This window comes from Octopus bimaculoides, chromosome 6 (assembly GCF_046866305.1).
Source record: "Octopus bimaculoides isolate indiv1 chromosome 6, ASM4686630v1, whole genome shotgun sequence".
Classification (NCBI taxonomy): domain Eukaryota; kingdom Metazoa; phylum Mollusca; class Cephalopoda; order Octopoda; family Octopodidae; genus Octopus; species Octopus bimaculoides.
Genome location: NC_142933.1, coordinates 46,460,101 through 46,476,264, shown reverse-complemented (window position 1 = coordinate 46,476,264; position 16,164 = coordinate 46,460,101). Strand labels below are relative to the sequence as shown.

Below are 16,164 nucleotides of genomic sequence, written 5' to 3'. Positions count from 1 at the left end.
TGTTCCTGTGGATGCGCAATGGCCCATTGGTTAGGGCAGAGGATCGCGGTTTTCATTCCCAGAGCAAAAACACCTAAAGTTCCATGAAGCTCCGGCAGGGGGGGGGGGCACCCCTGTTGTACTCTTTCGCCCCAACTTTCTCTCACTCTTTCTTCCTGTTTCTCAAGTAACGCTGCGATGGACTGGTGTCCCTTCCAGCTGGGGGGAACACATACGCCATGGAAACCGGGCCCATGAGCCTGGCTAGGCTTGAAAAGGGCGCATAAATAAATAAATTATCTTGTTATTAGTACATTCACTAATGCATAACTCTTCATTCACTGTTTAGAAAGACTTACTTAGACATCTAATTGATTATCACATTGGAATTAATTTTTGCCTGATATTCTTTCTCTTCCTGATCATCTCACTTCATTCTGCTTCTCTGTTTCACACACATACACACATACACTCTGTCACTTTCCTATTTATCTTGTCTGTATATAGTGTGTGCTTGCATGTGTTCACATATGCAAGCTGGTTAATTAACTCTGCTAAGGTTACACAAGGACTCAATGGTTGTGTTAAACTGGGCGTCAGCAACCAGGAATTCAGCAAAGAATCAGAATAAATATGGTAAGGTACTCACAATTTTGCCAGTCCACTGCTTTGAACTATTACATAATTAGCCTTGAAGGATAAAAGCAAAGTTGACTCAGTAGAATTGGATCTCAAAGCACAAATCTTTCTTTGTCAAATTAAACCCTTTTGATGATTTTTTTTTTTTTTTCTTTTTTTTTTTTTTTTTTTTTCATGTTCATCTCTGAAGATGAAGTTAACAATCTGAAAACGTATCCAATTATATTCATATTTTATATAATACATATTCTGATAAAATAATACCTTTTTAGTTTGAGTACAGTAGAAATACTATTGGAAAATATTAATCGTACGTCAAAATTTTGTCAATGATACTTCTACAGTTCATCTTTATAATTAACCTTTTCTGCTGAAATGTAACGTAAGTAACTTAGCTGTTTCACTTCTGTTGTTAGCCTACTTCCACATCAGTATCAGCAGTGGAATCTGTTCAAGACAGATGTATGTACTTATATTTAGGCCATAGATATACTATGCAGTGAAACTTATTAAGTATCCACTTACATTCTGTCATGGTTCAGGTTTCATCATGCTTACTGACAAAGAAATAATATGCAATGTGTCTCTTTCATTATTTAGAGTGCCCAAAAGTTTTGGATGAAAGTGCATCTAGTTCATTAATATATTAATTATAGCTAATTGTTGTAATTAATTCAGCAGTTCCAAATTCTGTTGTATCCTCTTTAATGGCCTTGAATTTGACTTCTTTAATCCAAAAATTTGGGCAATGAAACTTTTAGATTAACTGCTATGAGAAGGTCCATCATATGAGTTGAGTTATGTAATTTTGTGGTTCTTTCACAAATCACTGTTCCAATCATTTGCAAAATTGTTTATATTTCTATCAAAATGTTTCTCTACCTTAAGAAAGCCACTATTCTTGTTATTCAGATTTCATGGTTCTTCTGTTTATTCTACCATTTTTATGTCTTTGCAGTCACAAAGTATCTGGGGGCCATTCCTTATTATTGCTCCAGCTTCAACATTACATAATTGGCAACAAGAATGTGCACGATTTGTTCCGAAATTCAAGGTTTGTTTTTTTTTCCATTGAGTATTTGTTTTGTTTTAAAAGAGATTACTTTAATTTCTGATTCTCTCGGAGAGTTATTTACTTAATTATTATGAAACTTAGTTACTTATTATGACAGAAAGACCCGGGTGGGTGAGCAGAGGTAATGAGAGTATGATAGCCTGATTCTTCCAATGCTCACTCCACCCACTAACCCTTGTTCATTGATCTCTTTATTATTCACCTTGTCTGTCTTTGCTTTGAATGAATGAACACCTTGTAGAATAGTGAGAGCCATCCTGATTCATCCCCATCATCATCATCATCAGCATTTACCATCCATATGGGACTGGTTATTCTGTCATAAGAAGTAATTATGTTGGTGAGCAGGCATAAAATAATGTTCTTAATTGTTGAATGCAGCAGGATCAGTCTTATCATTTGGAAGGGGAACAATGTCACTCATCATCATCTGACTGTCTTAAAAACTTTTTATTTCATCAAATAACATAATTTATCATAGTTATAAAGATTATCAATTGAATTTTGTATTTAGTTTTTATTTTCATCTATTTTTACTAGTAATAATAGAATTTTTATGGTGATTTTAATTAATATAATCATAAATGACAAGATGAAGTGGCTGTAAGGTAAAAACACCAGTTTATTAACCAAATTGTCATAACTTCTTCAAACAGTAAATATATGTAAAAATATGTTATATTTTGATAGGGTCATTTTGTTAATAAGAAACACATGCACTTGTTCTATTTCACTTCTATTTATTATTATTATTATTATTATTATTATCATTATTTATTTATTTATTATTATTTGTTGTTCTTGTTGCTGTTGCTGCTAGTAAGCCAGTTAACTAATTGATTGTTTGATAAGTCATTATTTGATCGATCGATCAACTGATTTTTCCAAGCCCTTTTATTGCCATTTCATTAATGACAAGCTCTGATTGATTGACTGATTGAACAATTAATCAAACAATCAATTAGTTAACTGATTAACTATCATTGACTAATAAATAATAAAAAGAAGTGAAATAAAAACGGTACAATATCTTATTACCCTCTCAAGAGACAACATCTGTTTCAATACACGTTTTCAGATCAAGAATCATGCAAAGCAAATAAAAAAATATGTAAAAATACTTATTCTAATAATGTATGTTATCAAGAACAATTTAAAAAACATTTACATAGTCAAGGAATTATATCTGCTATAGTCATTATCACATATTTCTTAATTTCTGATATAAAGAAAACAGGTGATGGTATGAAAGAAATGTAGAACATTACTATTTAATTTTTCATTCTGCATTTAAATGTTTTTTTTACTTTCATCCTTCCAGAATCAATCAAATATGTACCAAACATTGAATTAATTCTGTTGGCACTACTCTTCCAGCAATCTCCTACAATGTTTTAATATCAATGCTTGGTACAAACAAAAATTTAATGATAAAAGATATTTCCAACTATTATTTCTTTGAATTACTAATTCCCATTGTGATAACGTATTCTTTTCGTTCATTGCTGTTATGTTTGTGATTAATTTCAGGTTGTTCCATATTGGGGTAATACACAAGATCGTCGCATCTTGCGTAAGTTTTGGGATCAAAAGTGTCTACATACTGAAGAGGCCTCATTCCATGTTGTAATTACTAGTTATCAGTTAGTTATTCAAGATGTTAAGTACTTCCAGCGAATCAAATGGCAGTATATGGTGCTTGATGAAGCACAAGCTATTAAAAGTAGTTCCAGGTAAGTTGCTCTTGTTAAATAGATGTACTGTTGGGAACTTTTGTCTGACATATTCATTATTTGTTTGATCCATAATATGACTTACTAATTGAATATTAGGAATAATGATAGTTTATTTGTTTTTTCTTTTTTCTTTGACAGTTTTGTCTTCTATTATTGAATTTCTCTCTTTCTCTCTCTCTCTCTCTCTCTCTCTCTCTCTCTCTCTCTCGCTCTCTCATTCGGGAAGGACCTGTTTATCACCGCAATATATGAACTTCAATTCTCCAACTAATCAGTTGGTATCCTCCTCTCTCTTACTCTTTTACTTGTTTCAGTCATTTGACTGCAGCCATGCTGGAGCACCACCTTTAGTCGAGCAAACCGACCCTTGAACTTATTCTTTGTAAGCCTAGTACTTATTCTATCGGTCTCTTTTGCTGAACCGCTAAGTTACAGGGACGTAAACACACTAGCATCGGTTGTCAAGCGATGTTGGGGGACAAACACAGACACACAAACATATATACACACATACATATATATATATATATATATATATATATATATATATATATATATACGACGGGCTTCTTTCAGTTTCCGTCTACCAAATCCACTTACAAGGCTTTGGTCGGCCCGAGGCTATAGTAGAAGACACTTGCCCAATGTGCCATGCAGTGGGACTGAACCCGGAACCGTGTGGTTGGTAAGCAAGCTATTTACCACACAGCCACTCCTGCGCCTGGCTACTTACCACACAGCCACTCCTGCGCCTGTTTACATAATCATTTCAGCTCCTCAGTTGATTGATCACAAATGTACAAATTATTGAAGTTTACTTTAGTTCTTGAAAGTAAGTCGTCAAAGCAAGTCTTTAATATGAATCCACTAAAATAACATCTTTTCCGTAGTTCAGTTTGCCTTCACATGTTTAACAACAGATTCATTAGGTTGAATTCCATATCTCTCTCTCTTTCTTTCTCTCTCTCTATCTCTCTCTCTATCTATCTATCTCTTTCTCTCTCTCTCTCTCTTTTTGTGGAGTTGTGATTTAGCGATCTTCTCTTGTACATTAATCCATTTCTGGATTTTTTCCCTCTCCTAGTGCCCGATGGAAAACACTGCTTGGCTTCAATTGCAGAAATCGTTTGCTCCTCACAGGAACACCCATTCAAAACAGTATGGGAGAGGTTAGTTTTCTATCTTTTGTGTGTAGCTGGCTGAATCCTTGAGGGGATTTCAATGTAAACACTTTAAAGCAGTTTGGTATCATTGAAAAAAGGGGCACTTCAGGTGCATTTGTTTCAAAAGGGTTCAATTTTCTTATTAGCCTGGAGACCTTTTGTGAACTAAGACTTGTATAGAATCATTAAATAGATATTAAAACAGTCATGATGATCTTTTTTGTGTTCTTGCAGCTCTGGGCCCTTCTCCATTTTATCATGCCTACTCTTTTTGATTCTCATGAGGAATTTAATGAATGGTTCTCCAAAGACATTGAAAGTCATGTTGAAAGGCAGTCCGGAATTGATGAAAGTAAGTGTGAAGTTGGTACAGTTTCAGGTTTTTTGGCATTCATCTACTTCCTCAAATTGGTTGATGTAAATGTCTTACTATAACTCATTAGAATTACTTTTCCTTCACATCAGTTTGTTAGAGAATAATTAGAAGTTTCTTGAGTAGAGTTCTTTCTGGGATGGAATATAGAATTTGTTCCACATTTATTTAACTTTAAAGAAACTAGTAGGTACAGGCATGGCTGTGTAGTTGAGAAGCATGCTTCTCAACTATATTATCTTGTGTTCAACCCCATTATGCTGCACCTTGGATAAGTGTCTTCTACTATAGTACTGGGTTGACCAAAGCCTTGTGAGTGGATTTAATAGATAAAATCTAGAAGAAGCACTCGTATCATCATCATCATCATCATCGTTTAACGTCCGCTCTCCACGCTAGCATGGGTTGGACGATTTGACTGAGGACTGGTGAAACCGGATGGCAACACCAGGCTCCAATCTAATTTGGCAGAGTTTCTACAGCTGGATGCCCTTCCTAACGCCAACCACTCAGAGAGTGTAGTGGGTGCTTTTACGTGTCACCCGCACGAAAACGGCCACGCTCGAAATGGTGTCTTTTATGTGTCACCCACACAAGCCACTCCAGGGGCACTGGCAACGATCTCGCTCGAAAATCCTACGGGAGCCAGTCAGGCGGTACTGGCAACGGCCACGCTCAAAATGGTGCATCTCATGTGCCACCCGCACAAGAACCAGTCCAGGGGCACTGGCAACGATCTTACTTGGCTTGCCGGGTCTTCTCACGCACAGCACATTTATATATTGTCTTGGCATCATGATAGTTGTAAATGAGCATTATTGTCAAACAAGCAATGTTGTTCGTTTTCAGTCATCCATAAAAAACATGCCATGGGGAAATATTACCTTAGAAACATGAAGGGAACCTGGCCATGGAAAATCTGCCTCAACAAATTCTGTCTGACCCATACATGCTTGGAAAAGTGGACATTAAATGATGATGATAGAAAAATCCAGTCTAACCAACAGTTTTATGGACACAATAGATTCACTAACATTAAAAGAATGGTTGTATCAGCTACAGCTTTTGAATCAGTTTCACTAGAGATCATTGTAGTAACTATTTCACTTTGTAGAAGTTATTTATTGATTTAATCTTTGCTTATTTCAGATCAGCTCTCACGATTACACATGATATTAAAGCCCTTTATGTTACGACGTGTTAAAAAAGATGTTGAGAATGAATTATCAGACAAGGTATTTTAACTGACTTTTTTGCACCCTTTCTCTTTTTCTCTCTCTCTCACTCTCTTCATATACCATCAATGTTGTCTAAATAACCATCGTTGTTGTAAAGCAATGATACCACACACGTTTCACCATTCTAATGCAATCCTGTTATAAATGGTGGAGAGTTTCTCAGCTTTTTTTTCTTTTCTACTGGTAAGTAAATCACTAACACAACTACCTGACCCATGGATGCCTTTAGTGGAGTTTACCCTGTTGTAAGCATTTGGACCAGGCTTTCAGCAGAGAGTTTTTATCACTTGTTGATGAATTTTCAATCAATCTCTACACTTTCAAAATGCCCAAAACCAGGACCAAGCTTTCTGCTCATTTCCTCATTTCTCCCATCTCTTCTCTGACATCCATAAAATCCAATCCAGCCTAGATACAATCATATACACACACACAAACTCCACTTCCTATTCCTTTTTGTGACTCAAATCTCAATCTCTGTGTATTATCTATCTTGCTATCCTGGCTACTCTCTTTTCACTCTTACTGCCATTCACCTCACCCACTTGAATATAGGCAACAAAGCTTTCATTTACTTGGACTTAAAATTTCTGTTTGTTTCTTCTAAAAGCATCTTTCTCTTCTGCTCTCCTAATGCTTCAAAGCACCACCAACTCTTTGATCCTCTCTCCTCGTGCCCTAACATCTGTCACACATTACTCCCTTCTGAATGCATCATTATCTGTGACTTCATTGCTTACACATCTTGCTCACACATCCCATATTGATGCCATCAATGCAGAAATTGAGTCTTTTGAAAAAATTTGCTTCTCTTACATAAATTCCTGACTGGCATATTCTCCAAATACTCATGATTACTTTGTCACTTTTAAGCTCAATTTCTTTCAGACCATAACCGTCTCTTCACATATTGGGTTATCTCTCCAATACTCTCAGTGGTTCACACATAGCTGCCACCAATGCAGCTTCCATAAAGCTAGATCTACTGAAGACCTACTCCCCTACATCACTCACCAGTAAGGCTTTCACTATAGAAACTATTTTATAAAAATAATGTTGTTGTCTTTGAAGTTATTGAAGCTTTCTACCATGTCTAGCATGCAGATCTCCTGTCAAAATTTCCCACCTGTAGATTCCATTCATTTCTCATCTCTTGAATCAGTAGTTTCTTGTCAGATCACACTTTTGCACTCAACTTGAGCCCTCGAGATCATTCCAAATGCTGGGCTTTATTATTTCTGACAATCTCTCATGTTGAATACCTGTCCTTATTGTAGATAGAACTATGTTTCAAAACCTGGGCCATCTCTTTACAGCTAGAAAATTAATATTTCAACCTCCAACTGATATATTACAAAAGCTCGGGTGAAGCCTTCAATGTAGTATTGTTTCCACATTTTAGATGGTGCTGTTGCTGCACACAAAGATTTAAACCACATCCAGAGAAAAGCTACTCAATTAATTGACATAAAATCAATCAAAGATGCTCTCCAACCTCTGGCTCACATACATGCTGTCTTTTCTCTCTGCCTTTTCTTCCACTACCACAGTAGCCTCAGTTCCTTGGAGCTGGCTCATTTTGTGCCAATCTTTGGTCTCTACTTCTTTCATTATTCATATAATGTCCAATCCATCATGCCCCACACTAAATTTTATGCTCAGCCTTTCTTAACTGGAATGTCTTCCTTCTGGAATTGTTTCCTTGCTCATCTCTTTCCTGTAGGTGACAACTTACAACAGCTCAAGTGGAACATTAATGGCATCAACCTCAACAGTTTTAGAGGACTTGTAAAGGCTATAGACACTGCTCCTGCAGACATAGCAAATGAAAATGTTATTAAAATATTACAAAATTTCAGTAAATGTGAGCGTATGTGAAAGACTATTGGTTAATTTTGTATATGTTGAAGCTTACTTCCAATTCTCTGACTTTCAATTGAATGATATTAACTGTTTTGCATTGTTATTTTAGATTGAGATCTTAGTGTACTGCCCATTGACCACACGACAAAGGTTACTCTATCAAGGTGTAAAGAATAAGATCTCAATTGATGACCTTCTCCATAGTTCTACAGCCAGTTCTTCTCAAGCACAGTCAACAACAAGCAGTCTAATGAATCTGGTCATGCAATTCAGAAAGGTATTAAACATCCATGAAGTTATTACACAAAATACTTTGCAACATTTAGTTCTTTTTTGTGTTTTCTATTCCAATTATGCTTGGTTTTGGGGGTTGTTTAGATAAACACAACTTGGTTACTAATATTCTCTACCCCTCCCAAAATGGGTGGTCTTGTGATAATTATCAGAAATCATTACATTTGGACAGAAGTATGAAAAGAGTTTAGGCAAGAATATGCAGGAATGACAAAAGTTTTACTGGACAACAGATTTATCCAACCCAGGCATAGCTGTGTGGTAAGAACTTTGCTTCATAACCACATGGTTCCAGTTCAGTCCCACTGCATGGCACCTAGGGCAAGCATCTTCCACTATAGTCTCAGGCTGGCTAAAGACATGTGGGTGGATTTGGTTGACAGAAACTGAAAGAAGCACATCATATGTATGTATGATCTAGGTGTGTGTGTGCTTTTGTGTATGTTTGACCTCTACAACCACTTGACAACTGGTGTTGGTTTGTTTACATCCCTGTAATTTAGTGGTTCAGCAAATGACTGATAGAATAAGTACCAGGATGAAATGAATAAGTACTGAGGTCAATTTGTTTGTCCAAACCCTTCAAGGCAGTGCCCCAGCATGGCCTCAGTACAGTGACTGAAACAGTCACGTAAAATAAAAAGATAAAACACATTTATAATGATGATTAACAACAATTCTTATTTTCAAAGCAGGTTTTTCTTTATCTTTTATTGCAAAGAAGTGATGTACGAATGCCGATAATTGAATTTAAACATAAATTATTTTGTTTAATATTCTGTTACTGAATAATCTGTATATTAATACAACAGTACCATCTTACCTGCCTACCTTCTCTGTCATAGCTAAGTACCAGTTTTATTTTATATTGAGATAATATTATAATTAATCTTTTACTATCTTTTCCTTATTACTACATGTTGTTTCATGCCAGGAATATCACTAAATATTGCTTCATGTTAAGAGTGTTGCTGCCTGCTGTTTCATACGAAGAGTAGTACTTACTGCCTATTGCATATATAATTATGTAGTTTCGTCTAAAAAATAATTTTGGGGCTGTAAAATATCTAACCCTTGGTTAACACTAGATTTATGTATTTATGTCACAAACAACTTTTTACCTCTAAATATATTTTCTTGATTTTTTTTTCTTAGGTTTGCAATCATCCAGAATTGTTTGAGAGACGAGAAGTTCGGTCACCTTTTGTTTTCAAACCAGAAGCTTATTTCATTCCTAAACTGATTTACCGGCATGGTAAGATAAATATTTGTTCCTGCTATGATTAAGGAGGAAATACATTCTAAAATATATTCATGATATAAAAGATATTGAAATGATGATATTCTGTAGAAGTATGAAATATCAAGTTTTATTATAACTGGAATACAGAAGTCTGTTGAGAAATAACTACACATAATTCAACTAGCTATCACAAACATGTGAGTATGTTGTTATGATCATAGTTGCTATGGTGATACAGAAAATTTATTTCATCTTCATGGCATAGCTGTTGATACAGAGCTCACTTTGTTACTATGTGACCTCAAGTTCTACCTCAACACATGGCACCTTCGGCAAATATCTCCTAGTGTAGCCTTAGACTGACCATTAACTTATGAGTAGAATTGGTTGATAGAAACTCTTCAAATATGTGTGTATGTGTAGATGTATTTGCATTAATGTTTACTTTCCTTGTCCTCACATGAAGTGAAAGTGTTGAGTGAAACAAAGGATGCTGATATTTGTTGCCATTTCTTGCTAACAAAACTTCCTATAGCTTTATGTTTTCAAAGAGAAGTGAAATGAAAATCAGTCATTATTTGAAAAATGGTTAAGGATTAGTGACAGAAAAGGCACCAAGCTGTAAAACAGTTCTTCAAGTAACTACAACCAAGATGCATTTTACAACACTACCTCAACATTCTTTATCCCTCATTTGATTTGATAGGTCTTCAGTGTATGTTGTGTCTTTGCCAATAACATCAATGCAGTTAAATTGTCTTCATCTTCCATTAGGGTGTGCAGGTCTCCAAAATATAACATTTGTTACAGCCTGTGTTCAGCATGATAGCAATGGCCTGCAAAGCTTATTCTGCATTATGCAATAAAATAAAGATGGGTAGAATCTATCCATTAATCTCTTTAGTCTTGTGCTCATGCTATGAGATGTTTTGAACTTTCAAGAGAAGCCTGTTATACATACAATCAAAGTGATCTGGAAACTCTTTCAAAGTCTGGGTTTAGCTCCTTAAAGAAGGAAGCTATCTACTTGTGCTGTGAAGAAGACTTAGTCATATTGACTTGGAAATGCTTGATTGCCAAATGTTTTGAAGTGTGTTACAGGCACTCTAGACTTACCATTTCCATGCAATAAGTTTTCCTTATTGTCGGTATTATAGAAACCAAGGTACTTGAATCACTGACTTCCCTAGTTGTATGCCATGATTGAAACAAGTTGGCAGGTGGCTTCCATCCTTATTGATGGTCATTTACTTGGTCTTCTTTGCTTTAAGAATCAGACTGATTTTTTACTGCAGCATCCTCAAGGAGTGTTAAAGTCTTACACATCACATTATTGACGAGCTATGAGGTAGATCATCAGCATAGTCATAGTCAGAGAGATACAAGCTCTCTGCTGATGTCTTGATAGTTTCTCCTGGATGGCGAGGTTTTTGTCTTGGATGGACTGTAGTTGTCCACTATAATTACAAAGAGAAAAGTTTCTATGGTAGGTCTCTGAAGGATTCTTGATTTGTTGGAAATGCTTTAGTTTGACTGTCTCTGCTCTGCACAAAGCTTGGTGGGTTTTTATACATGATATTAATGGTTTTGACAATCTTATTTGACATATCAACAAAATATGTAGCATGACTCTTCTGTTAGCACTATAAAGGTGCACTGCCAATTTATATGGTGATTATTCTCCCGAGTAGACTTCGGAATCCACATTGGTTAGTTGCCAATTTATAATGGCGTGTGTATTGAGAAGAATGACAAGTGGCAATTTATAACAGTGGAAAATTACCTGTAACAATTAGATAATTTAATCTGTTTATAACATGTTCAACTTGAAAATACAAATATTTCTTTAGCAGGAATCTGTGGTGGTAAATCCATCACTTATAACTTAATTATAAGTATTTTATCATAATACATAACTTCTAGCTCAGACTACACTGTGGTGAGTTATATACACCAGGATTTTGAACATACATGTATGTTGAATATAAATAAGCTTGCTCTTTTTCACCCCTATAATAACAGTTTCAATGATTACAGAAATAAATTTCATCAACAAGTTGAAGAAATGAAGATAAAGAAATCATTTACTAAATTAATTTATTTACGTACATAGGAATCTGTGGTGATAAATCTGTCACTTATAACTTAATTATAAGTATTTTTATCACCATACATAAATTCTAGCTCAGACTACGTAAACGCTGTGGTGAGTTATATACACCAGGACGCTGAGCGTGCATGTATGTTGAATATAAATAAGCTCACTCTTTTTCACCGCTAGTCAAAAGAAGACTGTCATAGAGAGTTACAACATAAAAATTGTATGGTTAATGTTTACATGTATTATCTAATTCTTTCATAACTAAGCTACAAAGAATTTTAAACAACAATTCAAAATAGCCTTGTTGAATTAGACAAAAAGACTTGGCATCGTAATAACCAAATCTCAGGAAAGTGAGTGTCGTAGAATCAAGTGACAACCAACAAACACTGATTTATTTCCCAAAAATCAGGGTTTTATAATTGTTGATATCTGAATTCTAAGAACCATATTTCGTGAAAGTTAGAATTCAAATATGGGCAGTAATTTTAACCAATGGGAAACTGATAATTATACCTATTCGGCCATGATGTCATATCACCTCCAATAAAAGTTTATTAAGATTTGCTACAACACTATCAAATACACAATTGATGCCTTTTGCTTAGTCACTGGAATAAAATAAGTGAGTAAAACAATACATTAATATATATTCATTCAACTCATGTTAGCACTGGAAAACGGACATAAAACAAATGAATGAACTTTAAATGAGACTACTAAACACTATACATTCAGTATTGCTACATATTTTTAGGTCAAATTATTTTGTACACAATCGAACAACTATCATTATTTATTTGCTGGGGTTTTTTTCTCTTTCTTTGCAAGAGTATTTTGAATATATATCCTTTTTTTCAATCTCGTTCTTAGCATGTCTTTGTAAGATCCTTTACTAACTGAATAAATTAATTACATATTTCAGGAATTCTTCACAGATCGTTAGCAGCAAAAATGAAGATTTTACACAACAAATTGTACATACATTGTTCCCATTACATTCACAAATCTCTCCACAGTTCTTCCTCAGGTAAGAGCAATTTTTAGAATTATTAAACATTTTTAGATTATGATATCCCATTGGAAGATATAGTAAATGTCTAGTGAGAGAGCTGCTGTTAATTTAAGTAATCAAAGTGTTGGATTTAAAAAGGGAATGAAGGTTATATCTTGTACAGGACACAGAAAGTGGTGGGTGGGAATAGCTTAGTTGTTGATGGAGAAAAGAAAGAAAATAGAATATTTTTGATGCTAAAATAGGTAGAGTTACAAATTAGCACAAGATCCATTTGGTTTTATTGTATTCTGTAGAGAGGGGTTGGGGCCCAGAAGACTTGCTCGCTACACTTTGTAAAAGGTTTTGCTGATATTAAGTATGACAGCCTTCATTTTGTCAGTTTTCTAAAACTGAAGCGATTTAGTACCGAGTTTGACTTTTCAAAATTCATGGCAATTGTTTTTGAGGAGGAGTAGAGGAATGTTTTTGGTTGCTATTTATGATTTCACCTATTTTATTGCTGTTAGAATGAAGGAGGTAGTTAAGCTGGCGCTTGCAAGTTCAAAAGAGTTGGTTGGAGGCAAGAGGTATATGAAAACTCATACTTCATGACTTTGAGTGGATACATATGGAGAAAGAAGATAGATTTAACCATTTTGATGCCATCCCACCTGAGATTGAACTGGTTTTATGATACAAGCTTTAACAAAAGGGTAAATTGGTGTGCATTGTTTAAAGGTAACAGTTGGGATAGCATTGCAGCTTCTTGGCATGGTAAGAGAGTGTATAATCTTTTTAGTTTCTCAGCTGTGGATATGAAATGGTAGAGTAAAAGCAACAGAAAAGGAGTGAATGGAGAGGAATGTATTTCTGTTGGATATTACCAAATATTGATATCCATCTAAGAAGAGAAATGGAAGATCATCCAAAATTGGCAGAGAAATAAGAATGGAAATCAGTGGGTTTATAAAAGAGAGATGGAGTGGTCAAATCAAATAGTGATGTCCAGAAAGTTAACAGAAATGTTAGAGATGGTAAATGAGAATTCTAGGGCAAGTTGGAAAGAGTTAATGAAAGTGAAGAAGTTGAACTTTTTCATCACTTTGATTGTGTGTCAGGCAAGTGCTGCTGATATAGTTGTTAATATTGTGATGAGAGCTTTAGGGTGTGAAGGCGCATGACTCAGTGGTTGGAGTGTCAGGTTCATGGTCATGAAGTTATGAGTTTGATTCCCAGACCAGAGTGTGTATTGTGTTCTTGAAAAAGACACTTCATTTCACATCACTCCAGTTCAATCAGCTGCAAAAATGAGTTGCAACATCACTGATGCCAAGCTGTATTGGCTTTTGCCTTTCCTTTGGATAATATTGGTGGCGTGGAGAGGAGAGGTTGGTATGCATGGACAACTGCTGCTCTTTCATAAACAACCTTGCCAGGACTTGTGCCTCAGAAGGTAACTTTCTAGGTGCAATCCTATGGTCACTCATGACTGGAGGGGGACTTTTAGAGCTTTAGGGTGAGTCTAGTGCAGCAGATAGAGAGTTGGGCCTCAACATAACCAGCAGATGGTATAAATGGGACACATCCAAGTGAATTGAAATCTTTTTACATTGTCACAGCATGACTTGATACTTTGTACTCATGCTCAGTGTTTTTGTTTGTTTTTTCATGCCTCTACTTCGATTGTCGATGTGTATCTTATTTTACTGTAAACCTGATTTATTCTTATATTTTTGTTTAATTAGGATCATCTGTAAATAGTCTCTTTTCATTCATCCGTTTCACCGATATGAGCCCTCAGCAACTTGAAAATCAAATGTGTGGTAGCCTTTTAGCCCGGTGAGAATTATTTAATTTTTAATGTCTCTTTCTTAGTTCCTTATTCACTCATTTATGATGTCTCATAGGTGGCAGTTTTGACCTGTACGTTAAACTAACAAAACACACTTGACCTTTAAATAACTGTCCCCTGCTTAACCTTTTTGATACCAGCCCACCTGAAACCATCTCTGCTTCTGATACAAACTTCCCATTTTAAAGTGATCTAAATTAAATCCTGCCATCAAACTTTTGTTAGTTTATGTTCCAAACATAAATAACGGCCACGTTATTTTACTAAATTCTCCATTATTTTCAAAATTAATTGAAACAAAGGCAATGTATTTCAACAGAAATATGATAACAAAAGGGTTAAAAGGTAAAATTTAGTTATTTAAAGTGAAGTGTGCTAGACCAGTTGAATGTCAAGTTTTACTATAGACACAGTTGAATATTGGTAACATGTTTAATAGTAAGTTGACTGCACAACTAGTGTTTCTTTTTTATATAAACTAAACATCTTATAATCATTCTTTGCTGTAATTTTAAATAAAATTAATTCAGTTTATAAATTAAAACTAAATTTTATGCTATATCACATAAATACACCTTGTAATTAATGTAAATTTTAATATTTTTCAAGCAAAATTCCTGAATGTTAAAACTAAGTATTTACAATAAGTTTGGCTTGTCTTCATATTAGATAATCTCTGAATGTTAAAGCTCAACTCGAAAGCTTTCCTTTATACTTAGTATCAATCAAAAGCATATAAAGGACAATTATTTATAGAATATATATATATATATTTTCATCATCATCGTTTAACGTCCGCTTTCCATGCTAGCATGGGTTGTTTATTTTTCATTATCTCTAATTATTTTCTCTTTAATATTTATCCAGGTGGTTGGCTGTGTTTCTGTGTCTGAAATCTGCTTACAGGATTTATGCAGAACAGTACTCTCATTCATTTACTAAAACTCCTAAATCAAAAAATTCAGACCTTTTCTTGTTGGCTCCACTTAGAACTGTTTTTTATCCTAATTTGAGTGCCAGTGAAAACCTTCGAAAATTTGTATTTACCAGCTACCTCAGTCAGGTGTATAGTCATATGACACATGTCATTCACTACATGCCAGAAACAGTGGCTCACAGATTAATACGATACAAAGCTCAAAGACTAAGTATTCAAAAGAAGTCTCCTAAAAGCCCAACAGTCTCACCAATTAAAGTAAGTATATCATATGTCTCTTGTGTGTGTGTTCTAGCAATGCTTTTTGTAACATAATTCATACTAGTGTAAATGTTCAACCATATTTGATGTCATCCTAACTGGCATAAAAACAAAACCTGTCAACAATACATTTAGCAATTCAGAGTGTGTTTGTAGTATGTACAATGTAGATTTATTCTATCTTTCTCCGGCTTGAAGAGTCCTGAAAACATCTTAGAACATAGAATACAATAAAACTAAAAGTTGTGAAGTGATAAATTAATCATTGTGCATCACTGTAAGATGTATAATACTAAAAGGATCATCAACTCATTAAATAGGTGTTCCATCATCATCATAAACTGAAAACACCACCACACAACATACTTTTGTCCTGTTGATGGTAGATGTAAACTGAGACACACACACATGAT

General features: G+C 34.8%; 1 protein-coding gene across 2 annotated transcripts in view; it reads left to right on the top strand.

Moving 5' to 3' along the window:
* LOC106873568 (chromatin-remodeling ATPase INO80) overlaps positions 1–16,164 on the top strand; it is a 77,303-nt gene that overhangs the window by 40,292 nt on the left and 20,847 nt on the right. For both annotated transcript variants that reach the window (XM_014921000.3, XM_052968870.2), the window contains exons 16-25: positions 1,577–1,672; positions 3,224–3,426; positions 4,514–4,598; positions 4,827–4,944; positions 6,115–6,200; positions 8,176–8,343; positions 9,516–9,615; positions 12,630–12,734; positions 14,447–14,540; positions 15,421–15,748. In XM_014921000.3, coding sequence (XP_014776486.1) covers positions 1,577–1,672; positions 3,224–3,426; positions 4,514–4,598; positions 4,827–4,944; positions 6,115–6,200; positions 8,176–8,343; positions 9,516–9,615; positions 12,630–12,734; positions 14,447–14,540; positions 15,421–15,748 — 1,383 coding nt within the window. The remainder of the gene's footprint in view (positions 1–1,576; positions 1,673–3,223; positions 3,427–4,513; positions 4,599–4,826; positions 4,945–6,114; positions 6,201–8,175; positions 8,344–9,515; positions 9,616–12,629; positions 12,735–14,446; positions 14,541–15,420; positions 15,749–16,164) is intronic.